This window comes from Rhinolophus hipposideros (genome assembly GCF_964194185.1).
Source record: "Rhinolophus hipposideros genome assembly, chromosome: 9".
In the NCBI taxonomy this organism is placed as follows: Eukaryota; Metazoa; Chordata; class Mammalia; order Chiroptera; family Rhinolophidae; genus Rhinolophus; species Rhinolophus hipposideros.
Genome location: NC_138055.1, coordinates 38599429 through 38622974, shown reverse-complemented (window position 1 = coordinate 38622974; position 23546 = coordinate 38599429). Strand labels below are relative to the sequence as shown.

Sequence of the window (23546 nt, the reverse complement as noted above, 5' to 3'; positions counted from 1 at the left end):
GAAAGTTAAACTTACTCCCCCACAACCAACTGCTCCGCAAACCCCTCCTGTCAAACAAATATCTGAGCTCCACCCCCGCACACACACACCTCAATAATGCCTACAGACAGATCCTCTGTCAAAATAGTTACCACAAAGCGCGTTATATACTAGAAGTCCAGAGACAGTGATTTTTTAATACTATTGCAAGAGAAGCAGTTATGACAGAAATGACAAGAATTAGCAGTGGGCTTTTCTCAAAATCATTTGTACTCATCTTTATCTTGTGAAACACATGCAAATCCTTTTTTTTTTTAACAGGCCTGTCTAATTAAATTTTTACCAGTCCTTTCTAAACTAAGCTGTATCATGGACACAAACACATCTGAAGTCTACAAAAATTACTAGTCTTGGGTGATTCTAATGTACACTCCTTAATTTTTAAATAAATTGCTAACTTCCATTTCTGGGCTTCACTTTAAGAAGATAATTTTAATAAACGTTCATGGACGGACCCTATGTTGGTTCATTCTGGTTAGCAGAAAAATGTAGATTTTTTTTAAGTGAGGCACGTGTTACATATAGTAAAAGTCACCCTTTTTTGGTATATAATTCAATCAGTTTTAATAAATGTACACAGTTGTATAACCATCATCAAAATTGGAAAATTAAAAGTTACTGGCTTGCATTTGTGGCTCAAATTATGTTTTTATTGGACAATGCTGATAGAAATTATTTTTATCCCCTCATGCCCCTTTGTAGCAGATACCATTTCCCTACTCCTAGCTCCTGGCAACCAGTAATCTGATTTCTACCCCTGAATGAAGTTTTATTTTTGGTAGGCTTTTAAATATATTTCCTCTTTTTGTCTTGTAGCTCCTAATTTTCCATAATCATCTGGTATTGTTTTTGTAGTTTTAAAAAAGTTATTTTTAACTTCAAAATGTGAAAAATCTTTGTGTGATCATTTCCTAGTTTTCATTAACCAATGTCATTTTCATTAATTGATGTCATTTTCATTAACCATTTCCTAAGCTGACAGGCCACCATAAATGCATTCTGGGTAACAAACTATCTTTCCAAAGGAGACATGCATAAGCGGTTCCTAACTGAACAGAGACCATTGTGCAGATACACAAGAGCATCTATTCACAGATGCTGGGGGAGATCTGAGCCAGAGGTCGGGAACTTCCTGTAGCTTAATTTTATTTAGCCTCAGGCACGTGGAGAGAAAGCTGTATCTGTGCTAAGAAAAGGTTGGCTAGAAATGTAAAGTACTGAAATGGTAAATCATTGAAAGGTGTGGGGGTGGGGAGCAGGGACAGGAGGTTTTGGTCTACAGGCAGTGTCTACTGGTGGGCACTCTGTAATGGCTGATGATAAATGTGGCCAGAGAGATGCAGAGACATCCAACAGGCATCTTGCCCCAGCGTCCACCCCAGGTTCACCAATTTCTATTCTGCCTTTCTTCTAGTTCCCTTCTAATTAAACTGCATTATTACTTTTAATAGGCATTTGCATTCCCAACTCCTATCCACATTCATTCTTCATTCATTCTTCAGATATTGTATACCATCTTTCTGATTTTCCAGAATAGAAAAAAAAAAAAACAACTCTGTAGGGCACCTTCTATCCATATTTCCTCCCATTGTGTTACCTTGGAAGCTGCATGCCAGTCTATGTGCCTCTGAACTCTTGGGGTTCTTCTGGATAATCAACCTTGAGCGAAACTCCTTAAATTTCTACCCTTCACTCTCCCACCTTTCCCCCCTCCTTTGCAGTCTCCTAGAGAACTTAAAACAAAGGTGATTGCATTTTAAGCACTTTATTAGCTTGGTGCAAAAGCAATTGCAGTTTTCGCAATTATTTTTAACCTTTTAAACAGCAATTACTTTTGCATCAACCTAATACAACTAGTCTTTTAAGGGAAGGTAGTAAAAATGCCAACTAGGTTCTTTGGTCTGTGGTCTCTTGTTTCCTCTGAGATAACTAAAACCACCTAGGGAGTCTACATCCTCCCCATCTTTCCCCACAAAGATTTCCTGTGGGAAACTTTTTCCACCAAGAGTATTGTCTACACAATTTAGAATGGCGCCAAAGGGAGAACTGCTGGCCTCAAACAATTTGCATCTATGGTACCTGAACATCCAGGTTGGATGACACTCATCTCACTAGACCTCTGCTTGGCTCCAAAAGGATCCCTGCTGGGCATTTCCACCCCAACTGGAGAATACACTAGAAATGGACAAGTCTCCAGTGTGGCTCCCATGTAAGTGACACAGTGAGAAAGGACGTTAACTGTGGTGGTTCCCCATGACCACCAGAACCCCAGAGGGGTGAGCCCATCAGGCACGCAGCTGGTGGATGCAGGTACTACCTGGAACACCACAGAGCTGCCTTTTGCTTGTGGAGGTTCAAGTCCAGTGCGGGGAGACAGTCAGGTCTCACACAACACAAGTATTATTAAATACACACATGATTTTGATATTTGATCAGGATTGGAAATTTGTCTATATTTGACATTTTAAAATAAAATTAAAAAACAAACATTTTTCCTAAAGCGGCGCCAATGAAACAGGAAGAAGTTTCAGTTGCCTAAGTGATAGAATGAAAATAAACCATTTGCCAAGCATCCCATGTATATAATCTATAATCATTACACTCTGTGAGGAAGACGTTATCTCCATTTTATAGATTAAAAAAAGCCAGGTTAGGGCCGGCCCGGTGGCTCAGGCGGTTAGAGCTCCATGCTCCTAACTCCGAAGGCTGCCGGTTCGATTCCGACATGGGCCAGTGGGCTCTCAACCACAAAGTTGTCAGTTCAATTCCTTGAGTCCCCCAAGGGATGGTGGGCAGTGCCCCCTGCAACTAAGATTGAACACGGCACCTTGAGCTGAGCTGCCACCGAGCTCCCGAATGGCTCAGTTGGTTGGAGCGCAGGCTTTCAACCAAAAGGTTGCAGGTTCAACAACTCAAGTCCCGCAAAGGGATGGTGGGCTCCGCCCCCGGTAACTAAGATTGAACAGGGCACCTTGAGCTGAGCTTCCTCCCGGATGGCTCAGTTGAGCTCCCGGATAGCTCAATTGGTTGAAATGCATCCTCTCAACCACAAGGTTGCCAGTTCAATTCCCCGAGTCCCGCAAGGGATGGTGGGCAGTGCCCCCTGCAACTAAGATTGAATGCGACACCTTGAGCTGAGCTGCCGCTGAGCTCCCAGATGGCTCAGTTGGTTGGATCGCGTCCTCTCAACCACAAGGTTGCCGGTTTGACTTCCGCAAGGGATGGTGGGCTGCGCCCCCTGCAACAAGCAACTGGCAACTGGACCTGGAGCTGAGCTGCGCCCTCCACAACTAAGATTGAAAGGACAACAACTTGACTTGGAAAAAAGTCCTGGAAGTACACAGTGTTCCCCCAATAAAGTCCTGTTCCCCTTCCCCAATTTTTTAAAAAAATAGCCAGGTTACAAATGGCTTTGCTGCTGCTAGAATTAGCGTAGAACTTGATAGGCAGTCAATTGGAAGGCATGCAGTGGTCAAATTAATTTAAAAATTGAAAAATACAGGAAGTATTTTAACAGCTAGGAAAAGACTACAGGTTCTGGTATGTGATGTTGCATGAGGCACACCTGAAGTAGGTACAAGCCTTGATGTCAGGAAATAAAACAAGAAAAGCTATATGGTTATATGTTTGGCAACTGTACAAATGATGTGCATTTAGTTCTCACTTAAGAAAGAAGCAACTGGCATCATCAGGTAATAGCCTGGCCACAGGCTATTGAAGAAGAAGTCAATCAAGCCCAAAATGAAGTTAATACGGGCAATGCCTATTGGAAAGGGTTGTAAAAACTGAATGAGACAAGGTATACACAGGCTGTTATAGTGTCTGCAGTTTTTCAAAATAGTTCAACACAGCTAGTTGTGACACAAAGATGATTATTTTTAGCCTATACTCGGGCAGTTAACATTTGAACAACTAATCAAAAGCTCACATAAAAAGAAAATCCAGTCAACTATGTTTCTCTCTGATGAACAACAGAGGGTTGTTATTTAGCATAATGGCTACCGCAAACCACTTTTTATCAATCAAATGGTGTTCATGATGGGCTATAAGTATTGTACAGATATTCCCACTCTTGCATAAACTAAATATATGAAATCTATCCAACCCATTTAAACCTTTCGAATGGTGCTGTAAGCTGAAGATTTCTACCAGTCCTCTTACTAGGTGCTTTGGATGAAATATTGTCACCTGATCCTGACAAGAAAGTTGACTATATCTTGATGCTAGAATATTATCCCATCTGTCTCTAATAAAACTTTCTTTTGTTCAGAGTGCTACCCAAATTCACAAAAGAACAGAGCATAGGGACATTCTAGAACAACTCCGTCTGACAGAACTTTCTGCAGTGATGAAAATGCTTTGTCTGCCTTGTGCAATAAGGCAGCACTAGTTACAGGTGGTCACTGAAAATTTAAAATGTCACTAATGTGACTGAAGAACCAAATTTTCTATGTAATTATAACCCACATGTGGCTGGTGGCTACCCTGTTAGACAGCACAGTTCTGGAGCCTATGAAACAAGACAGTTCAATGTTTTTGCGCCTATTTGTCATTAAATGCTTGTATGTACGGCAGAATTTGTCTACGAATTGTTTTCATGGTAATACTACCGTATTTCCCTGAAAATAAGAACAGGTCATATATTAATTTTCGTTCCAAAAGACGCATTAGGGCTTATTTTCAGGGAATGTCTTATTTTTTTCAGGTACAACAATAAACATTTATTCATATACAAAAATCTACATTTACTCAAAAACAGTCATGTCATCTTCTTCTGGAACATAGTCATAACTCTCCAAACCGTAAATTCCAGATTGAATGTCTTGCGACTCCATTTCCTGTAAAACCATTGGCCCCAATCTCTCATGTCCAGCAATAGAGCTCTCCTTAAATGAGCACTTCCTGTCCATGTAGCCTGCTCCTAGTGCATTGGCAACATGGCTGTCAGTGATTTTATCCCCTGAATTCTTCTCCCAAGTCATGACCTCTTACAGGCTAGGCTTCACAAAGTTTCCACGCTGATTTCTCTCCATTCTATTTTCAATGTAGTCGTTGATTTCCATGTGCAAAAGGTCCTTGAATGGCTTATTTATTGCAATATCAAGAGTCTGAAGATAGACAATCATTCCTGTGGGAATCATTATTTGATCTATTCCTCTCACTGCAAGGAAGTTCTTCATGTCTTTAGCGCGGTGAGTGCTGGCTGAATCCCAGATTAGCAGACCTCTTTGGTCACCTCGCAAAACAAGTGACAGCATTAAATCGACCCACTTCCTTATAACTGCTTGTGTGCACCAGGCTTTTTCGGTTTCTAAGAACATAAATGTCTGAAACACATTCAACTTTATCTTTCTTGCCCTTAGTGATGATTAGAGGTGGGGCTTTCTTTCCATCCAGATGAATTGCCAAAATACAGGTAACGTGCACTTTCGTAACCAGTGGAGGGAATGTAGATTGACGAGGCATCCCTCTGATCAACTGTCGTTTGAGATCCTTGGCCCATAAACACTGCAGTTTCATGCATAGCAATCATGTTGAAGAGTTGGTATTTAGAAAAGTCAATGTCATCAACAAAGGACTTGAATGCAAGTGCACATTTAATAACCTCAGTATCTTCCAGCTTTAACAGTGTTGTCGGTCTTAAAAACAGTTCATATCGCTGAAAAGAAGCCATCCAGACAGTGTTGTGATGCTTTGAATTCTTCTGGGGATATTTCTAACTGTGGTTCCATAGCAAGGGCAAATGTTTGAATATCAGCCCTGTGCATAACCAAAGCTTTTGCTCTCCTGTCAGCAATCCATTCACAGATGATGCCTTCCAGCTCAGGAAATAATGGTTGCCGACCTGATCCATACTTGTGCTTCTTAGCATTTCCCTCATCCACCTATTGACTGAGGTTATCGTACTCTGCTCTCCATTTTCGGACCACTCAGAGATCCAACTTCTTCTCTTTGCGGAAAGCCGTAAGATTCTTGCCCCAGATGTCCTCCACAATTCCTTTCTTGTACTCGATCAAATAACTCTTTCTTTGTGCACTCATCTTGTCTAGGGGTCTAAATATTATTCCCTTTAAATCTGCCATTAAATCAAGTGTTACTTGAAAACATACAAGACAGCAGTGGCAACAAAAATGATGACAGTTAAGAATGATGGTCCACACAAAAGCGACGAAAAATTGAAGCCACCAAAATTCAGAAAACGTTTCTTTATTTCACACAAGTACATTAAGTACATTCATTACAACACACGACATATTGAATTATGAAGATTCATATTAGACACAACCACGTCCATTCGTTATCAAGTGCGCATGTTATTCATGCGTTGTGTCGGTACTCTGAAGGTCATTGGGCAGTCAGTCTCGAGTTCATCTGTTTACATAGGTGTTTACCTCTTGTTCAAAGGCACCCGCGTGGGTATTAAGTATCAATGTCAATATTATTTATATTCAATTATATATTATTATTATTTTATAATTCAATGCCTGTCATGTGTTGCAACAGACGTACTAAATGCGTCCATCTGACTGATGATCTTAACTGGGGATTATTTTGGGGGTAGGACTTATATTACGAGCATCCTGAAAAATTATGCGAGGCTTATTTTCTGGTTAGGTCTTATTTTCGGGAAAATACGGTAGGTGGTAAAGTTGTGAAATTCCAAACTGTACAAGTTAAGAATGGGGTGAAAATACGCAAGTCAGAGGGTTGTCATGAAAATTCAATGACCAAGGATGCGAAAGCACTTATCAAAGTGTGTGGTGTCTGGTAGAGACTTGATAACATGTAACTTGCTTACAGCAAAACACTATTTTCATCATCTTCCTTTAATTAAGTACATGAGCTCTGATAAGGTTTTGTCTGTTTGGGAATGAACATACAAAGAGAGCATAGGAAATTATACTGTCCTCTCCAACCACCAACAATAAACTCTGTAAATATTTCAGCTAAGAATTTGGTTGGGAAGCAGGATGCCCTTGCCCAATAATTCTCGTAAAACAAAACAAGCTATGAGAATAAGGCACTTCCTCTTTTCTAAAGAGCATCCATTTATACTGGGGTCTATTCCTCTTTTTTTTTTATTGTGGTAAAATACACATGATATAAAATTTACCATCTTAATCTTTTTTAAGTATACAGTTCAGTGGTAGTAAGTAAATTCATATTTACATTGGTTTTTGTCTTCAAACACAATATATTAATATGTAAAATGGTATTCAAGCATGTATTAGGTAAATAAACATCCAATTCAGGATAGTGATCATGGCAGAAGTAGGGAAAGGGTCATGGAAGGAATACAAGGGGGCTTAAGTTTTATCTAGAATGCTTTATCTCTTTTCAAAAAAATAATGGATCCACTATGGCAAAATGTTAAGACTTGACCAAACTGATTTGTAAGTATATAGATGCTTGTTACATCATTTACCATACTTTTATGTATTCTTTTTTAAAGTTTTTTATTCTGTCCTGATTTTAGACTTATAATGAACTTTCAAATACAGTATCCACACCACCCTCACTGCACTTCCCCTAATGTTTGCATCTTAACACAACAACGGTTAGATCAGGAAATTAACTTTGGTATGCTACTATTAAGAAAAATAAGGGTCATACTGAACTTTACCTACATTTTCCACTAATGTCCTTTATCTATTCTATGGTCCTACCTAGAATCCCACAGTGCATTCAGCTATTTCTCCATACTCTTCTGCAGTCTGTGACAGCTTCTCAGCCTTTCCTTGCCTTTGACGACCTGGACACTTGTCAGTTATTTTGCTGAATGTCTTATAAGTGAGGTTAGCCTGATAGTGTCTCACTATTAGGCTGAGAGTATGCATTATTGGCAATTCTGCCACAGACATGATGCTATGTCCTCCATGCATATCACATGGCCCGTGATCTCTTTTTCTGTACTGTTAAAATATTTCATAATTTCCAAAAATGAAAAATAAGTAGCTATATTAGTCTGGGTTCTCCGGAAAAACAGGACCAATAGTACACGTGTGTGTGTATGCATACATTTACACATATATAAATACATATATATCATTATATAGAGATCTATATAGTATATATATATATGTATATATATATATATATATATACTATATAGATCTACACATATAGATATAGATATAAAATGAATGGGGGGAAAAAGAGGTTTATTATAAGGAATAGAATCACACGGTTATGGAGGCTGACAAGTCCCAAGCAGTGCCATCTGCAAGGTGGAGGAGACCCTGGAGAGGCAATGGAACTGTTCTAGTCATAGTCTAATGGTGAGAACCAGGACAGCTGATGATGTCAGATCCAGTCGGAGTCCAAAGACAGGGGAAGACCAATGTCCCAGCTCAAAGGCAATCAGGGAGAGCAAATTCTCCCTTCCTGTTTTGTCTTCTATACAGGTCTTCGAAGGATTGGATGCCCACCCACAATGGGGAGGGCAATCTGCTTTACTCAAGTCTAATGATTCAAATGTTAATCTCTCCCAGAAACACCCTCACAGACACACTCATAATAATGTTTAACCAAATATCTGGGCACCCTGTGGCCAATCAAATTGACACATAAAATTAACCATAACAGCAGCTTAACTTCTAAATTATTAGCTTCCTCCTACTCTATATTTAGGTTCCAAATCCCATCAAGTCAAATGGATTTTAGAAAGTGTTCCAATTTTTAAAGTTACCATTATTACTGGCTTTAGGCCTAACGTATTTCATGACATACTATCATTTTCAAACCTAAAAAGTCTGTATTGTGAATGATTTTGCTTTAAGAGAAAAGGTAATGAATGAGCCAGCTTATCCTATTTAGATAATGAGCCAGCTTATAGTATTTGGATCCATCAGAAGCTAGACCAGCAAGTCAAATTAAGGCCTTAAAACATTAACGTAACTGCTATTGTTAATGAAAACCCAAATCCCCTGGATCTGTTACTAGAGGTGAAAGCCGAGTCGTCCTTTAGAATTGACAATTGACTACACTACTCATCATGGCATCCTAAGAATGATGTGTCATTGCTACTTCCACGATGCCTCAGGGGGGAAAAATCTGACTGAATTAATATACGAGGTATGATCAAACAATGCGGTAAATGTTTAAATTAAAAAATGTATTACAGTAAAAGACACATTGCCATTAACCGCCCTCAAAACACTCCCCCTTCACATCGAACACACTTATCCCATCATTCTTGTCACTTTCTCAAGCAGTTCTGGAAGTCCTCTTTTTGAGTGTTTTTAGTTGCACTATTGTGGCTGCCTTGATGTCTTGAATCGATTCAAAATGTTTACCTTTCATGGTCATTTTGACTTTGGGGAAGAGCCAGAAGTCGAACGGTGCCAGATTCAGTGAAAAGGTAGATGAGGACATACTGTCATGTTTTTATTTGACAGAAATTGCCATATACCAGAAGCAATGTGTGACATGGAGCATTGTCATGATGGAGGATGATTTATAGCACACTTTAAAACACACCTTCTCTCAGTCATAGCTCACACCTGACTGACTGCACCGAACAAGTTGCAACTTGTCACATACTGTTACTAAGGTTCAATACGCCACTTCCCGTATTGAAGATCCCTGTCTTTCTGTTGGATGGCACTCGGCAGCAGCATTCACCTTAATTTTGTGATCACCATGGGAAAGGCCCCATGTCACACATCGCTTCTGGTATGGCAACTTCTGTCAAATGAAGGCATTACAATATATCCTCATCTACCTTATTTACTGGATCTGGCACATGTGACTTCTGCCTCTTCTCCACAGTCAAAATGATTCAGGACATTAAGGCAGCCACAACAGTGCAACTAAAGACACTCACGAAAGGGAACTTCCAGAACTGCTTCAGAAAGTGGCAAGAACGATGGGATAAGTGTGTTCAAAGCTAGGGGGAGTATTTTGAGAGGGGTTAAAGGCAATGTGTCTTTTACTGTAATAATTTTAATTTAAACATTCACCATATATTTTTATCACATATCCTAAGGTATATCAAACTATTAACAGTGATTATTTTTTTTTGCTGGGGCAGGAAAAAAGGGGAGTTTCAGAGACTTTCACTATTTGAGTTATATATTTTAGATGAAATATATGTATATATATATGTATATAGAGACAGAGAAAATATGGAGAAATGGTATAAACAATTTCAAGTTTTCTCTGAGGCTGGCCCCATTTGAAGCTCTTTTATCTTTAAGATCACTCTAAACTCCAGCAGTTTAGGATGAAAAACAACTTTTTCCTATTTAAATGTTTACATTTGTTTCAAAGGGTACATTTGTACCCACTTCCATGGGTAATGGTACAACATACGGGCTTTGGCTTTCCCCTCACCTTCAATCCAGTGGCATGCAAAGAAAGCTATTTAGGAATTCTTTTCTAGGCTCCCAGTGTTCTGGAAGGCAGTCACAGAGCTTTCATGGAAAGCCAGAGCAGAGAGGTCCAGATCTCATTATGCCCAAGAGGAAGCTGAACACTTATTTTACAACTGATTTTAGTCTGCCCCAAATGTGGACGCCATTGTTTCGGGCCAGTCCTGTATACCACCTCTTCCATGTATCTCAGAACACACTGTTCCACTTGAAGGAGTTTCTTTCAAGGAGCCAGAACACGGGTTTGATTTTGGACAGGGTCAACTCTCCCAGGAATCTTCCAGGGAGGAGATGGGCAGTCAGCCTCTTGAGAGACAAGACTGTATACAGGTAAGAATAAGGGCTTTGGAGCCAGACTACCTACATTTGAATCCAGGTTCTAGAGTTTATGTTCTGGGACTGTGGGCAAGTTAGATAACTGCTTCATGCCTTGGTTCCTTTGTTGGTAAAACAGAGCAAAAATAATGATACTTAATTGACTGGGTTGCTGTGAGAATTAAACAAACACACGCAAATCGCTTAGGACAAGACCTGGCATGTAGTAAGTGCTCCACAAATGCTAGGGAGTATCTTGCTCCTGACTTACACCTTCTGGGATTAGTCTAGGTCTCCAATCACTCATGAGAGTTGTGAGCAGTCTGTGGCTACTTGCCAGGTAGCCTCAGTTGGGTAGTACAGATGGTTTCTCCCCAACTCCAACTCTGCCTATTTCTTACATCACGCCATGGTAACTCCTGAAACAAAGCCACCCAAAATAGTCTTATTTAATAGCACCTAGAAATTTAAACCGGTACAACAGTGAAAAATCTGAGAGTCATAGCAAACTTTAAATGTAATCTTTTTTAATGGAAATAAAGATGGGGAAATATCTGGAAAAGATTTTAAGTAATTGATAGATTCCAATGAGATGAGGTTCCTTTAAGTCAGAACAGTGTTTCTCGGCTTTTTCCCTTTTCGTGTGTGTGTGTGTGTGCTGTGTGTGTTTAAAGCCATGCTTCTTTTTGATAAATATAAAAACTTCATGGTTTCTTTTAATGCTATTTGAAACTTGAAAATTTTTTAAATGTGACCAAAAGCAAATCTAAGCAATGTTAATTTAAGAACATGGTTTTTCAAATACATACACATTCCACCCCTAGGAAACTCTGAGTGGCTGCCCTACTCCTTTCCTGAGAATAACTGAATTGACCTAGAAACAGTGTCCCATAGCCTCAGTGTAGACCAGACTGGAGGTTGCTATAACTACACTGGCCACAATAATTTCCTCATACAAAAGCGTTTTTTGGTTTAGTCTACTCAACTGAGAGCCTTCAATCCTACGTAAGGACCCACATTTGTCTTTAGAATCGCATGTTTGGAAACAATGAAAGATTTACCACCTCTACCCATGAAGTACCCACTGAGAACACTATGGCAGTGAAGGCAAAGTGACCAGACTATATCTCTGGGGAGCTATGATCTGACAGATCCCCCAATAATTTCATGATGTCATTGGGAAACGAAGAGTAAATGATAGTAGCTAAAAGAAGGGCAGCCTGGAAGAGAGAAGGCTTGGTGAGCAGCAGGGATGCCCAGAGGAAGAAGAAAAACAAGCAAAGCTCCGGTTCCAGCAGGACCACGGCATTTTATGTTATTAAAGAGCTTGTCAAGATAGATAATGTTGGGAACAAGAAGAACAAGGACAGAGATCCAGTTAACAGAATTGGTGTGGAAAAAAAATGTAGGTTTCATCTCAGGAATAAGGCAGAAGCCAAGCTGGAAAACTCAAAGAAGAAAATAGCGGTACTTAACAATCGATGCATTTCTCCAAATGTTTCCATATCCATCTTCACTTTATTCCTTCTAATGTCATGGAATAACATACTCCTTTTATTACAACCAACCCATGTATCTGCCCATGCCGTGGATTCTACCCTCACGTTCTCCAGACAAAGCAGCCAACCTTTTATATTTTGAAACACCCCCCCTGTATTGATTCCTTACCTTTTTTTCATTTGGGGGTGGGGGTGGAAACTAACCTTACCTCTATTTCCTCCTCTCACTTTCTCATTCAGATACTCCTAAAGTATAGTCTGTATTCACTGTTCCTATTTCCTCTCCTCCCATTCATCGCTTAACCCAGTGCAAACCTATTGATTCCATTCTCATTAAAGCCAACAAATAACATTCAGGCTGCCAAGTCCACTGGAAGCTTTATTTTGTTTTAACCAAGTCAAATAGTTCAATATACTTTGAATTACATGGAAGAGTGCCTGATAAATGAACACTACCATCCAGCTACAGGCTTATAGGATAAAATTCAAGTTCTCTAACATGGGTGGAAGGGCTTCCATAATCTCACTGACCCCCGCTTGATCTCTCCACACAATTGGCTGTTTCTCACCTTGATGTCCTTACGTATGCTGTCCCCACTGCCTAAAAGTCACTCTTCCACCAGCTCTACCCCACCCATTTTACCTCACTGACTTCCACTCCCCCATAAACATGCAGATCAGAAGCAATCTGCTCCAGGAGGCTTTTCCTGATACCCCTAACCCAATCCTAACCCTGGCTGCATGAAGCACCTCCTTTTGTTCTCCCATGATGTTATTCTGAAGTTCTGTTGCTGCACTTTGCCTGATATTAGACTGTTTCTGTCCATCTCACCAAATAGGCTCTAAATTCCCTTAAAATAGGAACCATCTTAGAGACCCACGTGACAAGATGGAAGTGACCACCACTGCCTTTGTCCTTCAGCTCTCAAGAGGGGTCCTCTCCAGCCCAGGATGGTATGGGTACAGAATACTTTGCAAGCAATGGATAGCTCTTGTGGCTTTCTAGCCCTTTTTGATATTTCCATGTTTCTGACTATAACTTGGGTCCTTGTGTTGCCATGGTAACCAACTGTCCCAGAACACAGGCTTCTAGCAGTTAGACTTTTAGCCACTCAGATTCGGGATCTGAAGGATTTTGAACATCCCCAGTTTATGTGGGCAACCACCAGAGCAGAGAATGACAGCGTCTGCAACGTGCACATGCGTGCATGCGTGTGTGTATGTATTCTCCTCCCCCTGCCCCCAACTTACTTACATCATAGAAAAAGCTGGCCAAAAAAGTGCCATCAGATGGTGGGAGGATGGGCACCTAAATGATTACAACCTTTCTGGAAAGCAATTTGGTATCAACTATCAGGAGACTTTAACATATTTGTGATCTTTGATCCATTAAATCCACATATCAGAATATAAAGGGAGAAAAAGAATTATTGACAAGGGGTTTACTAGAGATTTATTTATTAAAACAATAACCACCACCTAATGGACATTAATAAGAAAGTGGTTAAGAATGACAGAATAGCCATATACATATTTATTGCAGGTTATGCCATAAAATATAATAATCTGTTTCAACTGATGTGACATTCACATCTTCATATGTACGTGAATGTGTGTATCTAAATATACATGTATAAATACATGTACATATTTTTTAAAAGGTTCTAAGGAAACCCACGAAAATGTTTTAATAATGGTTATCACTATCTCTGGGTAATGGGATCGTAGATACATTAATTTTCATCTTTATATTTTTCAAATTGTATACAATGATCAGTTTTCTTTTATAATACAACTTCTTTTAACTGTAGCAAGGTGGATGATGTGAGGCATCAGGTGGAGACGCTTAGTAGGGAGGGTTGTTAGACAAAGAAACAGGTTTTTAAAAGGAGGGGCTCTTTTGCCCTTCCATAAAGACTGCAAAATAGGATGAACTTCTATCCGAGTGAGGTAGATCAAAACAGAGAAAGGAACGGATAGTGTTATTGCTTAAGTACCAAGACTCCCCTCTTCTTCTCACCAATCCCATCTATTTTTTCTTTCTTTTGAAGATTCCTAAGATGAAGGAGACCATTTAACCTTTGAATTCCATGGCAGACTCATTCTCCAGCAGCGGCTGTGCTGACACCGAGGCCTGCAGCTCCGCATCAAACCTGAGCCTCTCTGTGGGCTATTACCCCTGTGAGGATACCTTCTCCTGTGAGAACACAATCTCCTGTGAAGACATGTCTTCCAAGGGTCCCTCAGTCCATTTAGTTCCTCCTATCCAAGGGACATGGCGGACCGAGAGTATAGGGAGACTCCTGGGGAGACAAGACCAAATTCAGGACGACCCAGAACAGTTTTGCAAACTAAGCATCACCCTGGCCTGGGATATTGATATGGGCTCTTACCATTCAGATTCCATCACTAATTGGGGTCTACATGGAGACAACCAGTGGATAGACCTGGATCCCAAAGAGAAGACACAACTGACTCTTAGCAAACTGGATGGTCTGGTGCAAAAGCTTGAGAAATTTTTACAAAATCAGAAAGATGATGAAGACGATGAGTCTGTGTTCCCTGAATCTGCTCAAGAGGAGAATTTCCAGCTGCCCAGAAGCTCCCCTCCAGATACGGCTCAAGTCAGTCATCAAGAACATGGTACTTGTCAAGATTTGCCCAAGTTCAACCGACCAGAATATGAAGATGTCATCCAGTTTCCACAGATTCCTCCAAGGCTTCAGGACTATGAACTTGCCAAGGTAAGCACAGAGATGCCTCACAGGCAAGAAGGGGACAGGCCGAATAGAAGGGCCAGAGTAGAACACATAGAGCACTGCTACCTGCTACGAAGGAGGGCCGGCCCCCTGGGTGTCTCAACATGGCCAGGGGTGGGAGGAGGGTAACAGCAAGGAAAGGGGTCAGGGTGGAGTTGGAGGGAAAATACCAAGGAGCACTAAGGGAGAAAAGAGGATAAGTGAAGGCTAATGATTATGACTAAAAAAAAAAAAGTGTGTGAGTGTGTGTGTGTGTGTGGGGGGAATTAGTGAGTTTTGAAACTTTGCATTTACAATTGGGATACTTTTGGTAAAAGGATTTGAGTCCAATAAATGGGTAAATATTGATCCCATGTGGTCCAGACTACACATACCTAACTCATCATTCATTTTCGTGGCAGACGATAAGCCAGGCAACTGGCGGCTGGAGGACCAGCACCACAGAGACCTCCTCAGTCTCATCAGATCTCCCAGAGGACACTCATTCCAGTACACAAGCCCTCTCCTGTCTGAACTTCAGGTGGCTCTTCCGCTGGCTAAGGCAGCATATCCTCCCCTCATTTGGGGGAAGAGAGCACCCTGAGGCCACAGAGTACCCCCGTCGGCTGACACAAAGGAAAAGACTCTCTCACAGAAGCAAAAGAATCCAACCTCAAGAATACCTCGAATTAGGATACCCTGTAGCGCCAGAATTTTTAACTTTCTGATAGCCCCTATTCTACAATAGGGTTAATTATTTTACAATAGAGTAAATATTTTTCCAATAAACAAAAAACACATTCTTGTTATCTATGTCTTCCTCTTCCAGATCACCATCTTGACTCAGGCTGAAAGTATACATGTTATCTAGAAGACTAAAACATATTCTCTGGGAATTTTAACACCTAACATGAAGGTGTTCTTTTTCTCTCCTCTCTCCTCTTTTTATTGTATTTTACCCTATTTTATAATTAACCGAAATCCCCGTTTTCAGAAGGCTGTAGCACAACCCATCAGATTCCCAGGTTGGCAGTATGGTTTTAGTTGAACTTCTGAGGCTCAAGCAAGTGGCAGCGGGTACTGAGTCACTCAGGAAGTGCTTCCATTGGCAGGGTTTCAGCAGTTCTGTTCCTAGGGGACCTGACTAGTTCTAGCATGTGTTGCCTTGGCTATAAAATAAGTGGCCCACTTAGGAGGAATGTGAGGATTGGAAATGCTACTTAACCACTCTAAGCTTAACTTTCCTCATTCATGAGATGAGAACGATATCACATACCTCATAGGGTTGCTGTGACAACCAATGAGATAATACAAGCTCTTCATAAATATTATTATTGTTGTTGCTATTACTTTCCCGAGAAGCCTTGAACCAAGGGACATACAAGAGTGAGAGTTTAAGAGTCAATTCTCATTGAAATATTTCCCACATAGAAGCAATATTTACCAAGTTATGGGTTTTAGATCTTGACTCAACCGAGTGCTCTCCCAGCCCATTCCCCAATACGCCCTCTGAAATTCCTTCATAATCGTCATTAAACTTGCCGCTAAATATCAACTTCTTTGAAAAAGGCTGTATGTACTCACCCTTCTTGCTCTGATCTCTCCCTGTTCGTGTTATTAACTTACCTCCCACTACCATCCTCCTTACTCGAGAGCTCTTCTTCACCTTTTGCTACCATATTATACAACCTTCAGAGTTCATGTGGTAAAGCATACGATTCTTTGGTCTCAAATTCCTTCCCTCCCTCAATTTCAATTCCCTCATCCCCTTCCTTCTTCTCTTCCGTCCTTCCTTCCACAAATATTTAGTGCATAGGAGTGCCAGATACTTTCCTGACTTACCAAAAATAAAAAAAAAAATTCAATCTTTGGGCTCAAGTGGTTTATTATGTAAGAGATAAAGCCATGTAAACGTATGACTATAAAAAGGTATGAGTAAGAATATAGTCTTATGAGGTACACACCGGATACTAAAGAATAATCAATTCAACATGGGAAGGTTGATTTTAAAAGGTTTCATATAAGAGTTTCCTTGAGTTACAACTGTGGTTAGTTTAAGGTGAAAGACTTGAAGCCACTGGATAAACTAGTATGGAGTTAAGGTGTACAACTTCAGCGGGTTATATGTGAGAGACAATGAAGATGATACCACCCAAGGAAAGATAACACAATGAGGGGGAGGAGATGCAAGAAGAGGCCCTCTTAACTATGTATGCTCCTGGTCACACACCCCGAGCTAGACTCCTCACTGTACCTACGTTTCTGAGAACATCTTCCCATTCGACTAGCTCACTGGAACATTCTCCTTCACTTGCTCTTTGACTTCAACGCTTTGAGTCCCATTATCACACTTGTTCTACAATGTTCATTCACTTCCTTCCAGAGCACCTCCTATGCACTTCCTTCCCAAACTGTGGCATATCCACCACAGCGACATAGCTACATTCACAGTGCCTTGCTCTCTTTTTCTCCCAGGTCTTCTTTTAATCTATGCTCACCAAATTCTCCAGCAGGACATTCTTGCTTCTCATAAGGACCAATACCCAAAACACACGGATTACCCTTTCCATTCCTGGAGAATCCCACCCCCACAACCTGCCTTCTGAAGTCTCTCCATTGCCTGGGGAACTTAAAGATTGCACTCTAGGGTTCATATGAGGCCAAGACTGATCCTTCCAGATAAAGTTGACTATGCCCATCCTTCAACTGTCCCCCAGTCCCCACCCTGCCACACTGACACCGTGACTTGTACATTTCAGCTATCTTTACTATTTCACCTGTACTAGACTCTGATCTCTTGAGGGCAAATACCAGGTCTTAGTTCCCTTTTACTGTAAGATCCTAATGGTCTCAGGTACAGTCTCTGTCTCTGTATACTTTTTTAAATGATTTGAATATATCCTATTTCTCTGAATTATTTTCCTATATAATTTTCTTAAAACTTAAATACAACTGCTCGAAGTCACAATGGGGGGGCAGGGCAGGAAGAAGAGAAAATGACAATCTGTGAAAGGTCAAATGAGGTGGTGGCCTACAGACTGAAAAACCTAGGACCTGAGGAATTCAGCAACTAATTTTCAAATTAAATTTAACAAATATACATGGAGCCTTAATGTTGCTTTAGACGAGACACTAAGTATGCCTACAAGAAAGAGGATATCTCCTACTATCACGTCACGTGTAACCAGAGTTTTACGGTTATTTTAATTCTTTGTCTGATAATATGTCAAGCACAAGAAAATCTCAACTAAAATGAACTATGTTTAAAGCTTGCCCACACTAAAGAACAAGCCTGGTTCATTAGTAAGATTCCTGACATACTGATGTTTATTTTTCAGTGTTGTACAAACCTGCTTGACAGGAATGCACCTACCTCTAAGATTCAAGCCATGTACTTTACAAACCTTTACAAGAAATATTCTTTGTAAAGAATTAGAATTCTAGGCTGGCCCGGTGGCTCAGGCGGTTGGAGCTCCATGCTCCTAACGCCGAAGGCTGCCGGTTCAATTCCTACATGGGCCAGTGCCAGATGGCTCAGTTGGCTGGAGCACAGGTTCTCAACCGCAAGGTTGCCGGTTCTACTTCTGCAAAGGATGGTGGGCTGTGCCCCCTGCAACTAACAACAACAACTGGACCTGGAGCTGAGCGGCGCCCTCTACAACTAAGACTAAAAGGACAACAACTTGAAGCTGAACGGCACCCTCCACAACTAAGATTGAAAGGACATCAATTTGACTTGGAAAAGTCCGGGTAGTAGACACTGTTCCCCAATAAAGTCCTGTTCCCCTTCCCCAATAAAATCTTTAATAAAAAAAATAGTTAGAATTCTAAATATCCTTTGGAGTTGTTATGCTACATCTCAGAAAGCAAGTCAAATGTTTAAACACAGGAAGTACACGTATCTCAGTACTTCCTTTATTCATTACGGTTTCAAATATACTACAAAGCTATTAGCTGCATGCCAACTATGAGCAGGTCACATACATGGGACTGGGCCTGGGGGAGGTCCACTAACACATCAAAAGGACTGAGAACAAACTGGTGGTGGTCATCAACACGAGCTCTGCTGTAACATCAAGCCTCTCGTAGAAATATTGTACTCACCAGGCACATGCTAATCTAATTAACCAGTAAGTTTGGGGATCCACTGTCTCAAGAATGAAAACTAAAATCATTCAAGTGAATTGCTCAACCTTGAAACCCGTAAAGCTCAGCTTCTTGATCAGGGAGGTACTGCCCTAAATAATCGTCTTCTAGAATCGATAACAACACAGTCGTATAAGCCAGAACTAGAGTGTAAAAACTTACCAAGTAAATGGAGGGAGTATTCAGCTCTCGCCAAACACAGAATTGGAATAGGCTACCGTAAATTTTACAGACCACCCCAGGCGAAGCCTATATTCTTACTCAGCAGGATCCCAATGAGAAAACGGTGTGGTACCGTACGATGCCAGCAAAACAGAGGGAAATTAGTTTTCCAGACTTAAAGGGTACAATGGGAAAATGTATGGTTTCCGAGGATGCACAGGTCCGGGTCTACCTATCACAAAAACAGCGTCCAAAATCCTCTTCCAAAATGAGGAAAACAAAAAGGAAGCAAATTACCATGTTTCCCCAAAATTAAGACCTAGCTGGACAATCAGCTCTAATGCGTCTTTTGGAGCAAAAATTATTATACAACCCGGTATTATATTATATCATATCATATATCATGTGATATGATACCCGGTATTATATTATTATTATATTGTATTGTATTATATAAGATCATCTTATATTATAGTAAAATAAGACCGGGTCTTACATTAATTTTTGCTCCAAAAGACACATTAGAAGAGATTGTCCAGCTAGGTCTTATTTTCGGGGAAACACAGTATTAATGAAGACTGCCTGGTACGGTCCTGACCCCAATATGTAAGAACTGTTTTGTTTAAGTAGGATGGATAGTTAAGTGCTTCAAAAATAAACATCTTTTCATTATGAATGGCAAGTGGGAAAACTTCTGTGGCATGACAGATACTCTCTAAATTCAACATGAATGGGTGGGTTTTATATTGCATTGCCTGAAGTCAACCTTTTTCCTGCTACTCCTTGATACCCCAACAAAGAGAACACTCTGTTTTCAAAAGTGAAATAAGATCCTCATCAGATGATAGGGAGTCACTGAGTGAGCCAGTCAGGAGCAGCCTAAGTATAAAAAGCCTTAGGATAAATTCCCAAAAGGATTATAAGCCTAGATGAAGAAATCCCCCTACTAAACAATTTCTGTTTACTATCCCCCCTTGCAAAAGAATTCCATGGTTTTGATGCCCATTGGATATCAATCCAATATGTCTTACAAAGAACTGCTTCTGAGTCATTTTCAAGGGCAAAAGCAAACATCAAATACCTTTTTAGATTGTGATTGTTAAGGGAAAATTTATCTCATTATTATTGAATTCTCTTGGTGTAGAAGGAAGTAAGAATGGCAATTTGTTTTTCCTCATCTACATCAGTAAAGATTTATTATTTAAGTGCAAATCCCCAAAACTGTCCCGGAACTCGCCTATACACACACTCACAAGGTAAAAGAAAACACTTTGCATGTTTTAAATATTAACATATGTTTGAATAGTTGTTTTTCAGTTTCACCTTCATCTACTTCTCTGCCATCTGTCTACGGGGCCTAGATTTTTCACCCCCAAACAGAGATGGGGATATGAAGGAAAATTTTTCTCCAGTAAAGTGACTTCAAAAATTCTGTGAGCACTATATTACAACCACCAGCATAACTGATTCACATTAAGATGAAAAATGAATCCTAAAACCTCTCAGTGAATGACTGACTAAGAACAAGATATACTTAAGGTCTCCAAGAATTACCCCACAGATTACTTATCAGTTATCAAGGAGATTAGATACCTTTACAATGAAGAGGTCCAGTGAACACCAACTTAACCAAGTGATTAAATTAAGCCTAACCAACATCATATGTACCTTCTGAAGAGAAGCAGTATATTCTAGCTAGCAGTTTAACCTGAATCTAATCATTAGAAAACCAAATCAAATGAACCCTGCTTGAAAGACATACTTCCAGATAACTGTCTTAGACTTTTCAAACATGTTAACATCATAAACTACAAAATAAGAAAAAACAAAAAAGACAAAGAGATAAGACAGTTCATAAAAAAAACACTAGAGACACCAATAGCTATTTATGATCCTTGACTGAATCCTTGATCACATCTACAAAACTACAATAAAAGGTTTTTAACAGTTGGAAAGCTCTGACTATGGACTGTACATGAGATATTTTCAAATGGTCGAGGAAAAAAACATAAAATAGAGAGAAAATGGGAAAGCATAGATAAGAACAATATCAAGAAACACTCCAGTAAGCAAGAAATCCAGATCTCTACTATTAAAATAAAGTATTATATTTGCTATAACTTGTGATAGAAATATCTTAAAGATGTATATAATTTAAGACATGAAAATTTTTACTGTAAACAAAAATATTGTTTTGATTTCTCAAATGATATAACCTGGGCAATTCTTAATCTGCATTCATTCATTCATCCTGCCGACGGCCATTGGATTCACCAATGGCTGCAAGAAAGTTTCGGCCTCATGGGTTACTAAATGTTCATCCCGTAAGTCCCTCTAACTGTACAAAAACAAGTTCGTCCAGTTGAAAGCAGATTGGCATCTAGGCATTTTTCAAAAACATTTCAGATTTCAGGAGTTTATTTAGCTTTTGTTGAAATTTAAAAGAATACTTTTTGCCCAATAGAGAGATAAAATAGCCTCTCTGCCCTCAAATTATCACAAGTTTCAAGGCCCAGCTATCTCATGTTTACCTTCAAAAAAACTTCTCATTTTCTGTTTCTCACAAATCAGGAACAGCTTGCCATTTATAATACTAATTCCAGCAAGTTGTTTTGACATTTCTTTTTGAGTGGTGCCAGATTGTTCTGCTTCTTCCAACCTAAGCAGCAGCATAAGCATAAAGTTACTGCATAATTCATTGAACACACTGGAGGGCGACTTCTGAGAGCAAAAGAGGGTGATACTACAGTCTTTATTAATCTTTTTTTGGTGCATACTTCTTATATAATTAAAACTGTAGATTTTTTCTTAAACAAATGCGCACATTCATACTCGTATTTACTAAACACTTTGCAAACAAGTCATAAAGTTCAGTCTCCCTGAATCCTCTCTTCAATCCTAGGTTCAAAACACAAGTTCTTAAAGAAGACTTCCTGGCTTCCAATCCAAGGTCTACCACTGATTTGCTGTGGATCCTGGGAAAGTTACTTAACCTCTCTGGGCTTTCAATCTATAAAACATTATACTAATAGTACTAACCTGAAAGTGTTGTGGTGAGGATTTCGTATAAGTGCTTGGCACACAGTAAGCACTTACAAATTTTAGCTGCTGCGAGTTGCTGATCATATACTTCTTGTTTTAAAAATCTGCCATGGCTCCTAATGACTACAGAATTTAGTCCAAGCAGAATGCCATCAAATCTCTTTGTAATAGCATCCTGATGTACTTGTCCAGTCTTATTTTGCAGTGCTCCCCTCTTGACCCTCACCTCCTTGCAGTACTTGTCCCTGCTGTTGCTTCCTATACATTCCTGCCTCAGTGCCTTTGCTTATACTGTTCCCTTTCCTTGGAACTGCCCTAATCATGTTACTTCTTCAGTTTGCCCTGCCACCTACCTACTCCCAAATGACCCTTCAAGTCTCAGGTCAAATTCAAGTTCTTCTACAGAACTGAGCAGGCTGGAAATCATCTCACTTTCCTTTGTGTTACCATAGCAATAACTGTAGTCAGTACATATTTTAATCCCCTTTTATAGAACTGTGCTTCCGTGTCTTTGTCTCTTACTAGACAAAAAGCTCCTGTGTTCTGCTTATCTTTTATGCTCCAAAGCCCCTGGCCCTGTTTCTTGTACACAGAAGCTCCACGATAAATTCTGGGTGAAATAAATGGTTAATCTGCAGGAAATAATTAAATTGATAATATCTGAAATTGAATTTCCTCTCATATAAAATTTAACTAGCTTCTGCTTTAATGAAGTCTAGTCCCTGGATGTTTATATTGTGGGCCAGGGAGCGTAGCACAGAGTAGATGTTCCCTGGGTGGAAAACCTGAGTTTTATACAACAGACAAAGTTAATCAACAAAAGAACAACCACATATTTCTACTTGTCTGTAGTCAGAAACTGATATTCTATTGTCTTTTTTATTTAAAAAAAATTCTTTTAGAGCTTTCACATTTCTACACTGTCTAGAAGTTTGGATTCATTCACTGATTCAAATACATTTACTGAACATTAACATGATAGAGGCTATGCACAGAGATGAGACTAATAGACCCTTCCCTTGAAGAGCTCATACTTGTGGGGGAGCGTGCATTTCACCAGACACAGCACAAAGACAGTAATTTGAGCAACAGCTGAAAGGAAGACCTAGGAGAAGGAAGGAGCAGACTGGCAGAGGGAACAGCCTATGCTAAGGCCAGAAGTCCTACAAGGAATGCCTGGAAAACAATGACCAGTCCAGTACTTCTCAGGCTCAGCTCTGATATCCTCCATG

General features: G+C 39.9%; 2 protein-coding genes across 31 annotated transcripts in view; one reads left to right on the top strand and one right to left on the bottom strand.

Moving 5' to 3' along the window:
• The window catches only part of PPFIBP1 (PPFIA binding protein 1), a 172868-nt gene that overhangs the window by 77275 nt on the left and 72047 nt on the right, over nucleotides 1-23546 (bottom strand). The gene's annotated exons all lie outside the window — the stretch shown is intronic.
• On the top strand, nucleotides 14317-15692 carry LOC308502851 (uncharacterized protein C12orf71 homolog; the record flags this gene model as incomplete). The annotated part of the gene is made up of 2 exons (XM_081061326.1): nucleotides 14317-14970; nucleotides 15387-15692. 2 exons carry the CDS (start codon nucleotides 14317-14319, stop codon nucleotides 15690-15692), a joined length of 960 nt encoding a protein of 319 aa, XP_080917452.1.